Below are 13,404 nucleotides of genomic sequence, written 5' to 3' on the forward strand. Positions count from 1 at the left end.
TTGAACAGTCCCACAACTCTTAGAACTTAATTCATTACAGAAGTCTTAGAGAATTTCTGTGAGATAATCAGGCATACATTTTTAAAGCACTAATATTGCTGAGATGTCCAAATGACTACATAAATTATGATCCACCTACATGCTAAACTGCTATGTAGCCATTAAAAAGAATGACGCTGCTCTAAACATACTAATATGAAACAGTTTCCAAGATATCCTAAGTGAAGAAAAGACAGTATAGAACAATGTATATAGTATGCTACCATTTTTGTAGTTGTCCGTGCCTTCACATCTGTGTACTTTTAAGGGATATAGGCATATTTAAGCTTGTAAATTCACAGACCATCTTTGTAAGGGTACACAAGGAACTGGCAATAGTGGTTGCCTTCAGAGAAGAGAACTTGAAGAGAACCTCCCGACTGGAGGCAGGGATGGTGGAAGGGGTAGGGGATGGAGACGGTGGAGATTGAGCTTTTGAGTTTTGTTCCATGTGTATATATTATAAATTCAAAATAAAGATATAGTTTATTTTTTAAGAACCTGGAATTAAGTCCTAGCTATGAAAACTGAAGAGATCGAAGTGAGAGGTAATTTAATTTGAAGCCCAGGTACAGCAGAAGTTTAGGGCTTCTCTGTTACTCATGCTTATCCACACCTTTATTTTTTCTTTTTCTAAAGCATCTGGGTCTTTAGCTCAAAGTTATGCAGATCTGTGGTTTACTGGGTATAATTTTTGTTATGGCATACATCAACATATTCCAAGTTTCTCTGCTTGGATGGAATAGATGCATTAAATTCTGTGAAATGATTAAGTTGTGAAAAGTAGAAGGAGTTTGAATAGGCATTATTTTTCAGGATCTCAGAAATAGTTATGCCCGATAGTTTTACAATGTCTGTAGTATAGTTTTGCAGTCCACAGAATGCACTCACATACATTATCAGCTGATCCTTCGCAAAGAAGCCTCATGTGATTCTTTCTATTCTCAGCTTTGTCCATGAACTAAAATTAGAACTAGGCTGACATTACATTTCACTTGGTTACAGCTGACTGGGGATTTTAATCATTTGGAGCCACACTGAAAATAATTTCCCCCTGCAATCTACTCTTAACTGATAGTCACTAACTTTGGTTATGTGAGCTTCAGCATCCACCGATATTGGTAAGTATTTGACAATGGTGAGTATTTTTCAAAAATATTTTTCCTTTATTCTTCACATATAAATAGATTGCTGTGTCTGTATTGGTCGGAATGTCCAAACGAACTGGAATAGAATTTAAAAGTTTTCTGCGGGGTGTTCATGGTCACTCATATAACTGTGCTCCTCTGGAAGATAGATTTCCACAGAAGTAAGAAACAATTCTTCTGCGATTCTTTTGCTATGCTTACCTCACTTGCCACACTATGTGCTTTTTTCTGTTATGGTAATAATCAAAGTAGAGAGCACAATCCTGTGCTGGAGGAAGAAATACATCATTATTGACTTGTGTTTCCCTAGGGGAAATTGATCGTTATAGGAAAACTGACGGATTAGCAACATTTAATGGCAAATGAGGAATTGAATTAGCAAATGGATGAATCGTTTTGCATGTCTAGTAAAATACATGTATAAGTGTAGATACTTGGGATTTAAAAAATATTTTTATTATTTGAGTATTTAGCAAAAACTTCAAACTTTCTTAAATCAGAGACAATAAATTGTAAATTGATTGCGATATGCTCAGGAAGTTGGATTACCAGCGCACGTATCCCAAGGTTTCTTCACAGCAAAGAGATCTTGCATTCTGTTCCTGAGTAAATTCGGCATGCCTTGCTTAGAGATTTTCTCAACAATTTCCTGCATATGCCAATTATTTTTTAATCTTGAAATTTTAAACTTTTTTCTGTAATATAGTTCTTTCTTTTTCTGTCTCACACACATATATACTGCATAATATTAGTTTAAAAAATCAATAATTTAGAAGAGGTTAATAATGAAAAGCAATATCATCTATCCAATTCCTCTCTATCACCAGCCCTCTCTAGAAGTAATCATTTTAACCATTTTGGAATTCAGTGTTCAGTGCTTATCTCCATATTTTCTTTTTCAAAGACAATTGCATGCTATTTTTAATCAACTTTAAACATTGTCTGTGGAGCTTCATTATAAGAGGTGGGGATTAAGTTCCCTTACACTGCCATAGGGTTATATCCCTATTTTTAGCTTCTCTCTTGATTACCTTAATAACTTTAAGCAAATATTTTAATCTTTATTTCTTGTTCCATAAGGTACGGACAGTATCTGTTGATTCCCCACTTTGAAGATGTGGATATCGGTGTTCCTGTCATTTACTTCTTTTCCTCATTTCCTTCTTCCACATTCTGTTAAAAGTACTGTCACTTTTATATTTTCAAGATATAAGGCATTAATATTCTGTTCTGTAACCCTCAATAAGTCTTCCTTACTTTTTTATAGATTGATTTATTTCAAAAGTTTAAGACCAATACATAGGCTTTACTATGTAATTTCTGTTTTCTGTAGAGCCAGCATTTCCTTCTCAGTATCAATGTCATATTCATTGTACCAAAGAAGAATGTTAAAATAGATTCTCCTTTCCTGCACTTCAATAGTTGCTAAAAAATCATGCCACATTTTGTTGGCTTTATAGACAGACTGTGGTTTTCTTGTACAGTGTCTTCCTCAACACAATTTCTGACTGCCTTTCTTTTTGCTTATTGGGAGAAGAAATTTCATCTTTTCACCGTATCTCCAATGTCACACAGTTTTTCCCCCTTAATTCTAGCTATTTTTATAATTCAGTGGATGACTACTGCCATTGCTTTTTTTTTTTTTTTTTTTTTTTTTTAGACAATTTCATTCTTGTTGCCCGGTCTGGAGTGCAATGGTGTGATCTCGGCTCACTACAACCTCTGCCTCCCGGGTTCAAGTGATTCGCCTGCCTCAAGTCTCCCAAGTAGCTGGGATTACAGGCATGTGCCACCACATCCAGCTAATTTTATATTTTTTTAGTAGAGATGGGGTTTCACCATGTTGGTCAGGCTGATCTCAAACTCCTGACCTCAAGCAGTCCACCCACCTCAGCCTCCCAAACTGCTGGGATTACAGGCACGAGCCACCATGCCCAGCTATTGCTTTTAAAACATTGTTTTACTTTATTTTTAATTTTTTTAACTATCTTGAAAAACATTGCTGGGAACAGCCTTGTTCATGTTTCCTGGTGGAGACAAACCCTTCCTCTAGGTATATACCTTTGAATGGAATTGCTGGATCATAAGCTGTGCTTCTCTTCAATATTAGTACATAAGTATTTCAAAATAGTTAATACTAATTTACAATTTCACCAATATACTAGGAATGCGTGAGAAGTTCTGTAAGTCAAATTCTTGTCAACATTTGGTATAGTCAGCCTTTTGAATTTTAGCCACTCTGACAGATGTTCATTGGTATCTCATTATGTTTTTATTAAGGTGGAGCACAACTTCATATGTTTTTGGTCATCTGGATTTTTTTTTCTCCATAGGGCAAGTTCTACCATTTGGATTTTATTTTTTGAAAATTTCCTGTTCAATTGTAATTTTTGTTGCCTTTTTCAATTGATTTTTAGGGGTTTGTTATATAATCTAGATGTAGTCCATTGGTGGTTACAAATATTGCCAATATCTTCCCCCACTAATGTACATGGTATTCTTTTTATTTTCTAAGTAATGTCTTTCAATAAGTTCTTAATTGTAATGTAGCCCACTTTATCAATCTGTGTTAGGCTGTTCTTGCATTGCTATAAAGAAATACCCGGCCAGGGCCGGGCACAGTGGCTCTCACCTGTAATCCCAGCACTTTGGAAGGCTGAGGCAGGTGGATCACGAGGTCAGGAGATCGGGACCATGGTGAAACCCTGTCTCTACTAAAAATACAAAAAATTAGCCAGGCGCAGTGGCAGGTGCCTATAGTCCCAGCTACTCAGGAGGCTGAGGCAGGAGAATGGTGAGAACCCGGAAGGCGGAGCTTGCAGTGAGCCGAGATCGCACCACTGCACTCCAGCCCAGGCGACAGAGTGAGACTTCGTCTCAAAAAAAAAAAAAAAAAAGGAAATACCTGGCCAGGCATAGCAGCTCATGTCTGTGATCCTAGCACTAGCACTTCTGGAGGCCAATGCAGGTAGATCACTTGAGCCCAGGAGTTCAAGACCAGCCCGGAGAATGTGGAGAGATCCTGTCACTACAAAAAAAAAAAAAAAAGCTGGCACATTGTTTGTCTCCTGTAGTCCCAACTATTCTGAAGGCTGAGGCAGAGGGGCCCCAGGAGATCAAGGCTACCATAAGCCATGATTGTGCCACAACACTCCAGCCTTGGTAGCAGAGTAAGGCCCTGTCTCAAGAAAAAAAAAAACAAACCCACAAAACAAACAAAGAAATACCTGAACTTGGGTAAATTATAAAGAAAAGAGGTTTAATTGGCTCATGGTTCTGCAGGCTTTACAGGAAGCATGGTGCTGGCATCTGGTTGGCTTCTAGTGAAGTCTCAGGGAGCTTTCAATCCTGGTGGAAGGCAAAGGAGGAAGCCTGCATCCCACAAGACCAGAGCAGGAGCAAAAGAGGGAGACGGTGGAGGTGCCACACACTTAAAGAACCAGATCTCGCAAGAACTCACTGTTTCAAGGACAGCACCATGCCATGAGGGATCCTCCTCCACGATCCAATCACCTCCTACCTAGCCCCACCTCCAACGCTGGGGATTACAGTTCAACATAAGATTTGGTGGGAACATATATTCAAACTATATAACAATCTTTTCCTTTATGGATATGCTTTGTATTCTGTTTTAAAAAGTGTCCTCTACTTTAAGGACATCAAGATAAGTCCTATATTATCACCTAAATGCTTTATTTTTCTACTTTCACTTTTAGATCTACAATTCACATGGAATTAATTTTGGTAATATATAGATATTCAACTGTCCCAATATAATTTATCTTAAAAAATTGTTTCCATGGCCAGGTGTGGTGGCTCACACCCGTAATCCCAGCACTTTGGGAGGCCAAGGAAGGCAGATTACTGGAGCCCAGGAGTTCAAGACCAGCCTGGGCAACATGGTAATACCTCATCTCTACAAAAAATACATAAATTAGCTAGGTGTCATGGTGTGTGCCTGTAGTCCCAGCTACTTGGGAGGCTGAGGTGGGAGAATGGCTTGATCCCAGGAGGTGGAGGTTGCAGTGAGCCAAGATCATGCCACTGCTCTCCAGCTTGGGCAACAGAACCAGACCCTGTCTGAAAAAAAAAATATTTCCACAATTGTTGTAGGAAGTCAGGGACCCCAAATGGAGGGACCAGCTGGAACCATGGCAGAGGAACATAAATTGTGGAGATTTCATGGACATTTATCACTTCCCTAATAATACTCTTATAATTTCTTATGCCTGTCTTTACTTCAATCTCTGAACATAAATTGTGAAGCTTTCCTGGACATTTATCAGTTCCCAAATAATACTCTTATAATTTCTTACACCTGTCTTACTTTAATCTCTTAACCCTGCTACCTTCATAAGCTGAGAATGTACATCACCTCAGGACCACTGTTGTACAACTTGATTGTAAAACGTGTGTTTGAACAATATGAAATCAGTGCACCTTGAAAAGGGACAGAATAACAGCGATTTTTCAGGGAACGAGGGAAGACAACCATATGGTCTGACTGCCTGCGGGACGGGAAGAATAGAGTCATATTTTTCTTCTTGCAGAGAGCCTATAAATGGACGTGCAAGTAGTAGAGATATCACTAAATTCTGTTCCTAGTAAGGAATATAATATTAAGACCCTAAAAAAAGAATGCATTCCCGCGGGGAGATCTATAAACGGCCACTCTGGGAGTGTCTGTCTTATGCGGTTGAGATAAGGACTGAAATATGCCCTCGTCTCCTGCAGTACCCTCAGGCTCATTAGGGTGGGGAAAAACCCCACCCTGGTGAATTTGAGGTCAGACCAGTTATCTGCTCTTGAACCCTGTTTTCTGTTGTTTAAGATGTTTATCAAGACAATACATGCACAGCTGAACATAGACCCTTATCAGGAGTTTTTGATTTCACCCTTTGCCTTGTGATCTTTGCTTTGCCCTTTGCCTTGTGATCTTTATTGGCCTCAGAAGCATGTGATCTTTGTGACCTACTCCCTGTTCATACATCCCCTCCCCTTTTGAAGTCCTTAATAAAAACCTGCTGGTTTTGCAGCTCAGGTGGGTATCACGGACCTACCGATATGTGATGTCACCCCTGGCGGCCCAGCTGTAAAATTCCTCTCTTTGTACTCTTTCTCTTTATTTCTCAGACCAGCCAACACTTAGGGAAAATAGAAAGAACCTACATTGAAATATTGGGGGCAGGTTCTCCCGATACACAATGTTCTGCAGTGCCTATGTGTATATGAGTCTGTTTCTGGGGTTCCTTATTCAGGTACACTGATATGTTTGTCTATTGCACCAATAACATTATCTAGTACTATAGCTTTAAAAGAGATCTTGATGAATGTAGAATAAATCCTCCCACTCCAGTTTTCTTTGGCAAGCCTGTCTGGGCTATTTTGTATCTTAAGAACTGTCATTAAAAATTAGAAACTGATTGTCAAGTTGCTCCTCTCCTTCTCCAAATGAAATTTGTATTGAGACTGATTATAGTTCAATGTGGGGATAATTGACATTTTTACAGATTGAGTCTTTCAATCAATGAATATGATGTATATCTCTTCATTTATTTAGGTCTTCTTTAATTTCACTCTGATTTTTAGTTTTCTGTATAGAGGTTTTACACATTCTGTTTTTTGTTAAGAATTTGATTTTTATGCTATTGAAAATAGTATATTTTTGGCCAGGTGCAGTGGCTCATGCCTGTAATCTCAGCACTTTGGGAGCCTGAAGAGGGTGGATCATGAGGTCAGGAGATTGAGACCAGCCTGGCTAACATGGTGAAACCCCGTCTCTACTTAAAAAATACAAAAAAATTAGCCAGGCATGGTGGCGGGTGCCTGTAGTCCCAGCTACTCAGGAGGCTGAGGCAGGAGAATGGCGTGAAACCAGGAGGCAGAGCTTGCAGTAAGCTGAGATTGTGCCACTGCACTCCAACCTGGGCAATAGAGTGAGACTCCATCTCAAAAAAAAAAAAAGAAAGAAAAGTATATTTTAAGAATTTAATATCAATTTTCTGCTGGAATATGGGACACATACTTGGTTTTTCAAAATATTGAATTTGCCAGCAATCTTGCTAAATTCTATATATTTAGTTGTAGATTCTCTTGGATTTTCTAGTTCATAATTGTACTCATGAAAAATGTCCTTTTGTTTTTTAGTCCTTTTCAAACTTTAAGCCTTTTATTTCTTTTTCTTGCTTTTATGCAAAGGGTAGAGCCATCATACAGTATTGAATGGAAGTAGTGACAGCAGACATCTTTTTCTAATTTTAAATGAAAGGCTTTCAATGTTACACTATCAAGTATGATTGCTGCAGATTTTTGTTAGATATACTTGGTTAGGTTAAAGAAATTATCTTCTACTTATAGTATGTTAAGACTTGTTTTCAATCACATGATATTAAATTTTAATAATTTTGTACATCTATTGGAATGATCATATTTTTTTTCTCTTCTAGTCTATTACTTCAGAATATTACATTAATTGATATCTCAAACAAAGGTAAGCAAACAAACCTTAATCTCTGGAATAAATCCAACATGGCTATAATGTATCTTCTTTTTTTGTTTGTTTGTTTTCAGACAGAGTCTGGCTCTGTTGCCCAGGTGGGAGTGCAGTGCTGCCATCTCAGCTCACTGCAACCTCTGCCTCTTGGGTTCAAGCAATTCTCCCACTTCAGCCTCCCAAGTAGCTGGGATTACAGGCGCATGCCACCACACCTGGCTAATTTTTGTATTTTTTCTTTTCTTTTCTTTTCTTTTTTTTGGAGACAGATTCTCGCTGCATCACCCAGGCTGGAGTGCAGTGGCATGATCTTGGCTGGCTGCAACCTCCTAATTTTTTTGTATTTTAGTAGAGATGGGGTTTCACTGTGTTGCCTATGCTGGTCTCAAACTCCTAAGTTCATGCAATCTGCCTGCCTTGGCCTCTCAAAGTGCTAGGATTACAGGCATGAGCCACCACGCCTGGCCCTTGTTGTATTTTTTTTAGTAGAGACAGGGTTTCACCATGTTGTCCAGGCTGATCTTGAATGCCTGAGCTCAAGTGATCTGCCCGCCTTGGCCTCCCAAAGTGCTGGAATTACATGTGTGAGCCACTGCTCCTGGCCAGTATTTTCTTTTTCCTACATTGCCAGATATGGTTTGCCAGTATATGGTTTAGGACTTTTCTCCATAATATATTTGCTAGTGAGATTAGCCTGTATTTTTCTTTCTAGAATTACCATTCTTAGGGTTTGGTATCAAGGGTATGCTAATCTCATAATCTGAATTGGGGAGTATTTCTTTTCTATTCTCAGGAAGAGTTCATGCTATGATTAGTGTTATTTTTACCCATCAAATGCTTGGTAGAATTTGCCATTGAAGGCATCTCTAGGACCAGCATTTTGTTTGTGGAGAGATTTTAGATTATTATTATTATATTCCATTGTGTCATTTTAAAATTTTATACGTATATGTGCTTATCTATAATATTCCCTTTCTTCTGTTTTCTTTGTGTTTGTTTTGCTTTATCTAGCTTCTTGAGATGGATGTAAATTTTTTAGCCTCATTTCTTCTAAAATGTATACTTAAGGCTAGAAATTTCCCTCTACTACATTACCTGTATTGCATACATTTTGATTTGTGGTATTTTTGTTAATTCAGTTCAAAATGCCTCCTAATTTCATGATGATAGCTTCTTTGACTATAGGTTATTTAGAAGTGTGTTTCGTGTATGGGCGCAGTAGCTCACGCCTGTAATCCCAGCACTTTGGGAGGCTGAGGTGGGAGGATCATTTGAGCCCAGGAGTTTGAGACCAGCCCGGGCAACATAGCAAGACCCCTGTCTTTACAAAAAATAAAATTAAAAAAAAAAAAAAAAAAAAAAAAACAGCCGGGCATGGTTGCACACATCTGTAGTCCCAGCTACTTGGAAGGCTGACACAGGAGGATTACTTAAGTCCTGGAGTTTGAGGCTGCACTGAGCTGAAATTGCACCTCTGCACTCCAGCCTATGCAACAGAACAAGACCATGTCTCAAAAAAAAAAAAAAAAAGGAAAGAAATTTTAAAAAAGCATGTTTCTTTAGCTGAAATAATATAGGCTTTTTTTCCCCAGGTATCTTTTCATTATTGATTTCTAGCAAGTTTATATTTTGATTAGAAAAAAAACTTTATGCTACTTTAATCCCTTGAAATTGACTGAGACTTGCTGTATGACTCCAATATGAGATTTTTTTTTCTGTGACTCTTCCATATGTTTTTTAAAGCATAATGTATTCTGTCATTGTAGGATATAGTTCTTTATTTATCATTTAAGTAAGTTTATTCATTGTGTGGTTCAAATCTTCAGCATTCTTCCTAAGTTTTAAACTGCTTGTGCAATCAATTGCCGAAAAAATGGTTAAAATCTCCCACTTCAATTCTGGATTCCTTGATTTTTCCCTTTAGTTCTGTCAATTTTCCTTTGTATTTGGAAGCCATGTTATTAGAGGCATATAATTTAAAGTTGTTTTGTATTTCTTGTGGATTGAATCTTTTATTATGATATGATTGATCTTTTATATCTATAAAGTATTTGTGCCTAAAGTCCATTTTGTCTGCTATTAATATATTGATATAGCCTTCTTCTGCTTAGTGTTTGCATAGTATATCTGAAAAAATGTAACTGATTAGCCAGACGTGGTGGCACATGCCTATACTTCCAGCTACCTGAGAGTCTGAGGCAGGAGGATCACTTAAGCCCAGAGGTCAAGGCTGCAGTGAGTCATATCCCACCAATGTATTCAAGCCTGGGAGATAGAGTGAGACCCTGTCTCAAAAGAGCAAAGAAGGAAAGAAGAAAAGGACGGAGGGAGGGAAGGAGGAAAGAAGAAAGGAAAGAAATGAAGATATAAAAAAAGAAAAAATTAATTGAAATATAATTCATATACAAATTCTCTTTCAGTGTACAGCTCGGTAGTTTTATTGAAGAGTTGTACAATCATCACCACTAATTCTAGAATATTTTCATCACCCAAAAAACTGTACAGTTAGCAGTCACTCCCTATTTCCCCCTCTACAAATCCCCTGGGTACCATAAAGCTACTTTTTGAATCTATAGATTTGCCTATTTTGGACATTTCATATAAATGAGATCATATATGTGGTCTTTTGTGTCTCACTTCTTTCACTTAGCATAATTTTATTCAAAGTTTATTTATGCTGTGGCATGTATCTATACTTCACTCATTTTTATGACTAAATAACATTCCATTGTATGAATATACCACATCTTGTTTATCCATTCATCAGTAGATGGCCATTTGTGTTGTTACCACTTTTTAGCTATTATGAATACTGTTTCTATCAACATTCATAGAAAGGATTTTGTGAGAACGTATGTTTTCATTTCTGTTAGGTATATACCTAGGAGTGGATCTTTTCCTGTTCTTGTACTGTCCACTTTTCTCTATCTCTATATTTTAGGTGTGCCTCTCATAAACAATACTCAGGATTTTGTCTTTTCTTTAACTGGACAACCTTTGTATATTAACTTGGAAGACTTAATCATTAGGGAAGTACAAATCATGACCACCCTGGGATATTGCTTTATGCAGCAGTGGATGTATATCAACGGGGACCCTTATACAGTGGTAGTAAGAGTATAAATGGGCACAATCAACTTGGAAAACAATTTGGCTCTGTCTTATAAATTGGAACATTTACATACACTACGATCCTGATCCAGCAATTCTAATTCTAGATATGTACCCAACAGAAATAATTCCACTTGAACACCAAGAAGATAAAAACAATAATTTTAGAAAAAGTATTGCTCATAATAGCAAAGCTCTGGGACCCAAATATTCACATTCATTAGAACGGATAAACTGTGAGATAGCTATATATTTTGGAGATCATGGCATATGAATATATAAGATAGTTTTCCTTTTTTTGAGCTATATAATTTCCCATGATACGGGTAGACTATAGTTTACTGATGAAATGTTAGATTGTTTCCAATATTTTGCTGTTATGAAAAACACTGTGAATAACTTCAGATAAATTGCTAGAAGTGTGGATGAGCATTTGTGAGTCTGATAAATATTGCCAAGTTTCTCTCCATGCAGAATATAATAATATCACCACTGATGCAGATTAGTGTCTGTTTCCCTATGTTGTTGCAAATTTTATTGCTTTCTTTTCCAACTACATTACTTTCTATTTACTTTACTTCCATTATGGTGTTCCTATAACATTGAATAGAAGTGATTGTGGATGTCTTTGTATTCCTGAATTTGAAAGGAAATAATTCAAATAATTGTGAATCAAATTCTTTGATTATTGCTAATTTGGTAAAAAAATCAATATGATTATTTTAAGGCCATAGGATATTCCATAAAAATGTATCTACCATAATTTACATAACCATTCTCCTATTATTGAGTATTTTCCTCTCATTTCTGAGATTCAGGTCAAAATCCTTAATACTGCATCTGTCTATTTGCAGTTTATTTTACACAAAAGGAAACAATCCCAATATGTTATCATTTAACTAAATTTCCACTTGTGTACATGGTGTCCTGATTAGATTGATGTCTCAAGATTCCAGTCTTTTTAAAAATCTCCATTATTTAACCATTTTCCCTATAATTGGACATGAAGACTAGTCGCAGTTTTTCATTATTGTGAACTACATAGTAACAAAAGAATCATATATTAGATATGAGACCCCAAGAAAATTGTTCATTTTCTTTAAAGCTTAATTTTCTCATCTATATATTAGTCAATAAAAGTACCCTATATTACAGTATTTTATGAGAATTTTTAAGTATGATATGGCATGTAAAGTATATAAAATAGTTTTTGGAGCATGGAATGTGCTCTATAAATATTAGCTATTATGATCATTATGGTACTCAATGAACGGTCTGAAACATTGCTTTTTTCTCTGATACAATTAGGTCCTTTCTGAAATGGTACCTGTGATTCAGCTATTCAAAACCTAATGAAGTTGGTGACTATATGACAATGTGGAGAAATCATGACAGAAAATGTGGTTTGTACTGGGGCTGTCAATGCTGTAAAGGAAGTTTGGGAAAAAAGAATAAAGAAACACAATGAAGACCTGAAGCGAGAGAAGGAATTTCAACACAAGTATGCTAAAACATATTTATTATTTTGAATTAGTGAAAATTAACATTATCATCACCATAAAAAAAAGAGCATTCTAAATGCCTTATTATTGAATTTGATATAGAATTTCATTTACTGAAAACTCAAAATATACTTAAAGAAAACAGCTGACTCAATTAAATTTGTCTATGTGATAGGAGTCACAAAAAATACAAATGTGAAAATAGTAGCTATCTTATACCCTCATAGTACTCTGTTTAACATTCATCAAAGTTTGACTAGTATCATATAGTGTAATTTTCAGGATTGTATGTTCAGCATTAACGTGCCCTAGGATCTAAAACATTTGGCAGTAGAAGGTAGAGTAGATTCTCATTTATTTGAATAGTCGTGTGTTCTAGCCAGAGCTGCTGGATCACTTGATTCCTTGATCTGGGCTATATTTATTTGACTCTCATTTCCTCTGCCTTCATTTTATCTTACCTACTTTCCTGATTGGATGTCTCCCAAAAGTATTATACTAATCCTGCAAAAATAGTACCTTTCCTTATAGATTCATATAGCTCCGTACAATTCTCATTCATTGTCTCTTTCTATTATTATCATTATTATTTTTGAAATGGAGTCTCACTTTGTTGCCCAGGCTGGAGTGCAATGGCATGATCTCAGCTCACTGCAACCTCCAGGTCCCAGATTCAAGTGATTCTCTCTGCCTCAGCCTCCCAAGTAGCTGGGATTACAGGCACATGCCACCACACCACAACTAAGAATTTTTGTATTCTTAGTTGAGACGGGGTTTCGCCATATTGGCCAGGCTGGTCTTGAACTCCTGACCTCAGGTGATCCACCCACCTCGGCCTCCCAAAGTGCTGGGATTACAGGCATTGGGCCACCACGCCCAGCCATTGTCTCTTTCTAAACGTTAAATTAGCAAATGTTATTTGCCAATGTCAGTTAGCAAATAATAGAAAATTCAACTAAAGATGGCTTAAGTGATAGGGAAGTGAGGCTGTTCTGAAGATAGTCAATGCAAAGCCTCAACATCTTTTAAAAGTCAGCTTTTTTTTTCACCTTCCACTGTTAATCCCTGTGTCAGTTTGATCCTCAGATTAGCTTCCTTCAATGTTACTAGA

General features: G+C 36.9%; 1 protein-coding gene across 2 annotated transcripts in view; it reads left to right on the forward strand.

Annotated features, from left to right (window-relative positions):
- Positions 1–1,020: 1,020 nt before the first annotated feature.
- Positions 1,021–13,404, forward strand: part of LRRC39 (leucine rich repeat containing 39) — a 29,660-nt gene continuing 17,276 nt past the window's right edge. Inside the window, exons 1-3 of one of the 2 annotated variants that reach the window (XM_033197193.1) lie at positions 1,021–1,160; positions 7,634–7,677; positions 12,100–12,292. In XM_033197193.1, the coding sequence (XP_033053084.1) occupies positions 12,180–12,292 (113 nt within the window). In that variant the 5' untranslated portion in view covers positions 1,021–1,160; positions 7,634–7,677; positions 12,100–12,179. The remainder of the gene's footprint in view (positions 1,161–7,633; positions 7,678–12,099; positions 12,293–13,404) is intronic. The other variant, XM_033197194.1, reaches the window with a different exon arrangement.

Source organism: Trachypithecus francoisi, unplaced genomic scaffold (assembly GCF_009764315.1).
Source record: "Trachypithecus francoisi isolate TF-2019V2 unplaced genomic scaffold, Tfra_2.0 Lachesis_group5, whole genome shotgun sequence".
Classification (NCBI taxonomy): Eukaryota; Metazoa; Chordata; class Mammalia; order Primates; family Cercopithecidae; genus Trachypithecus; species Trachypithecus francoisi.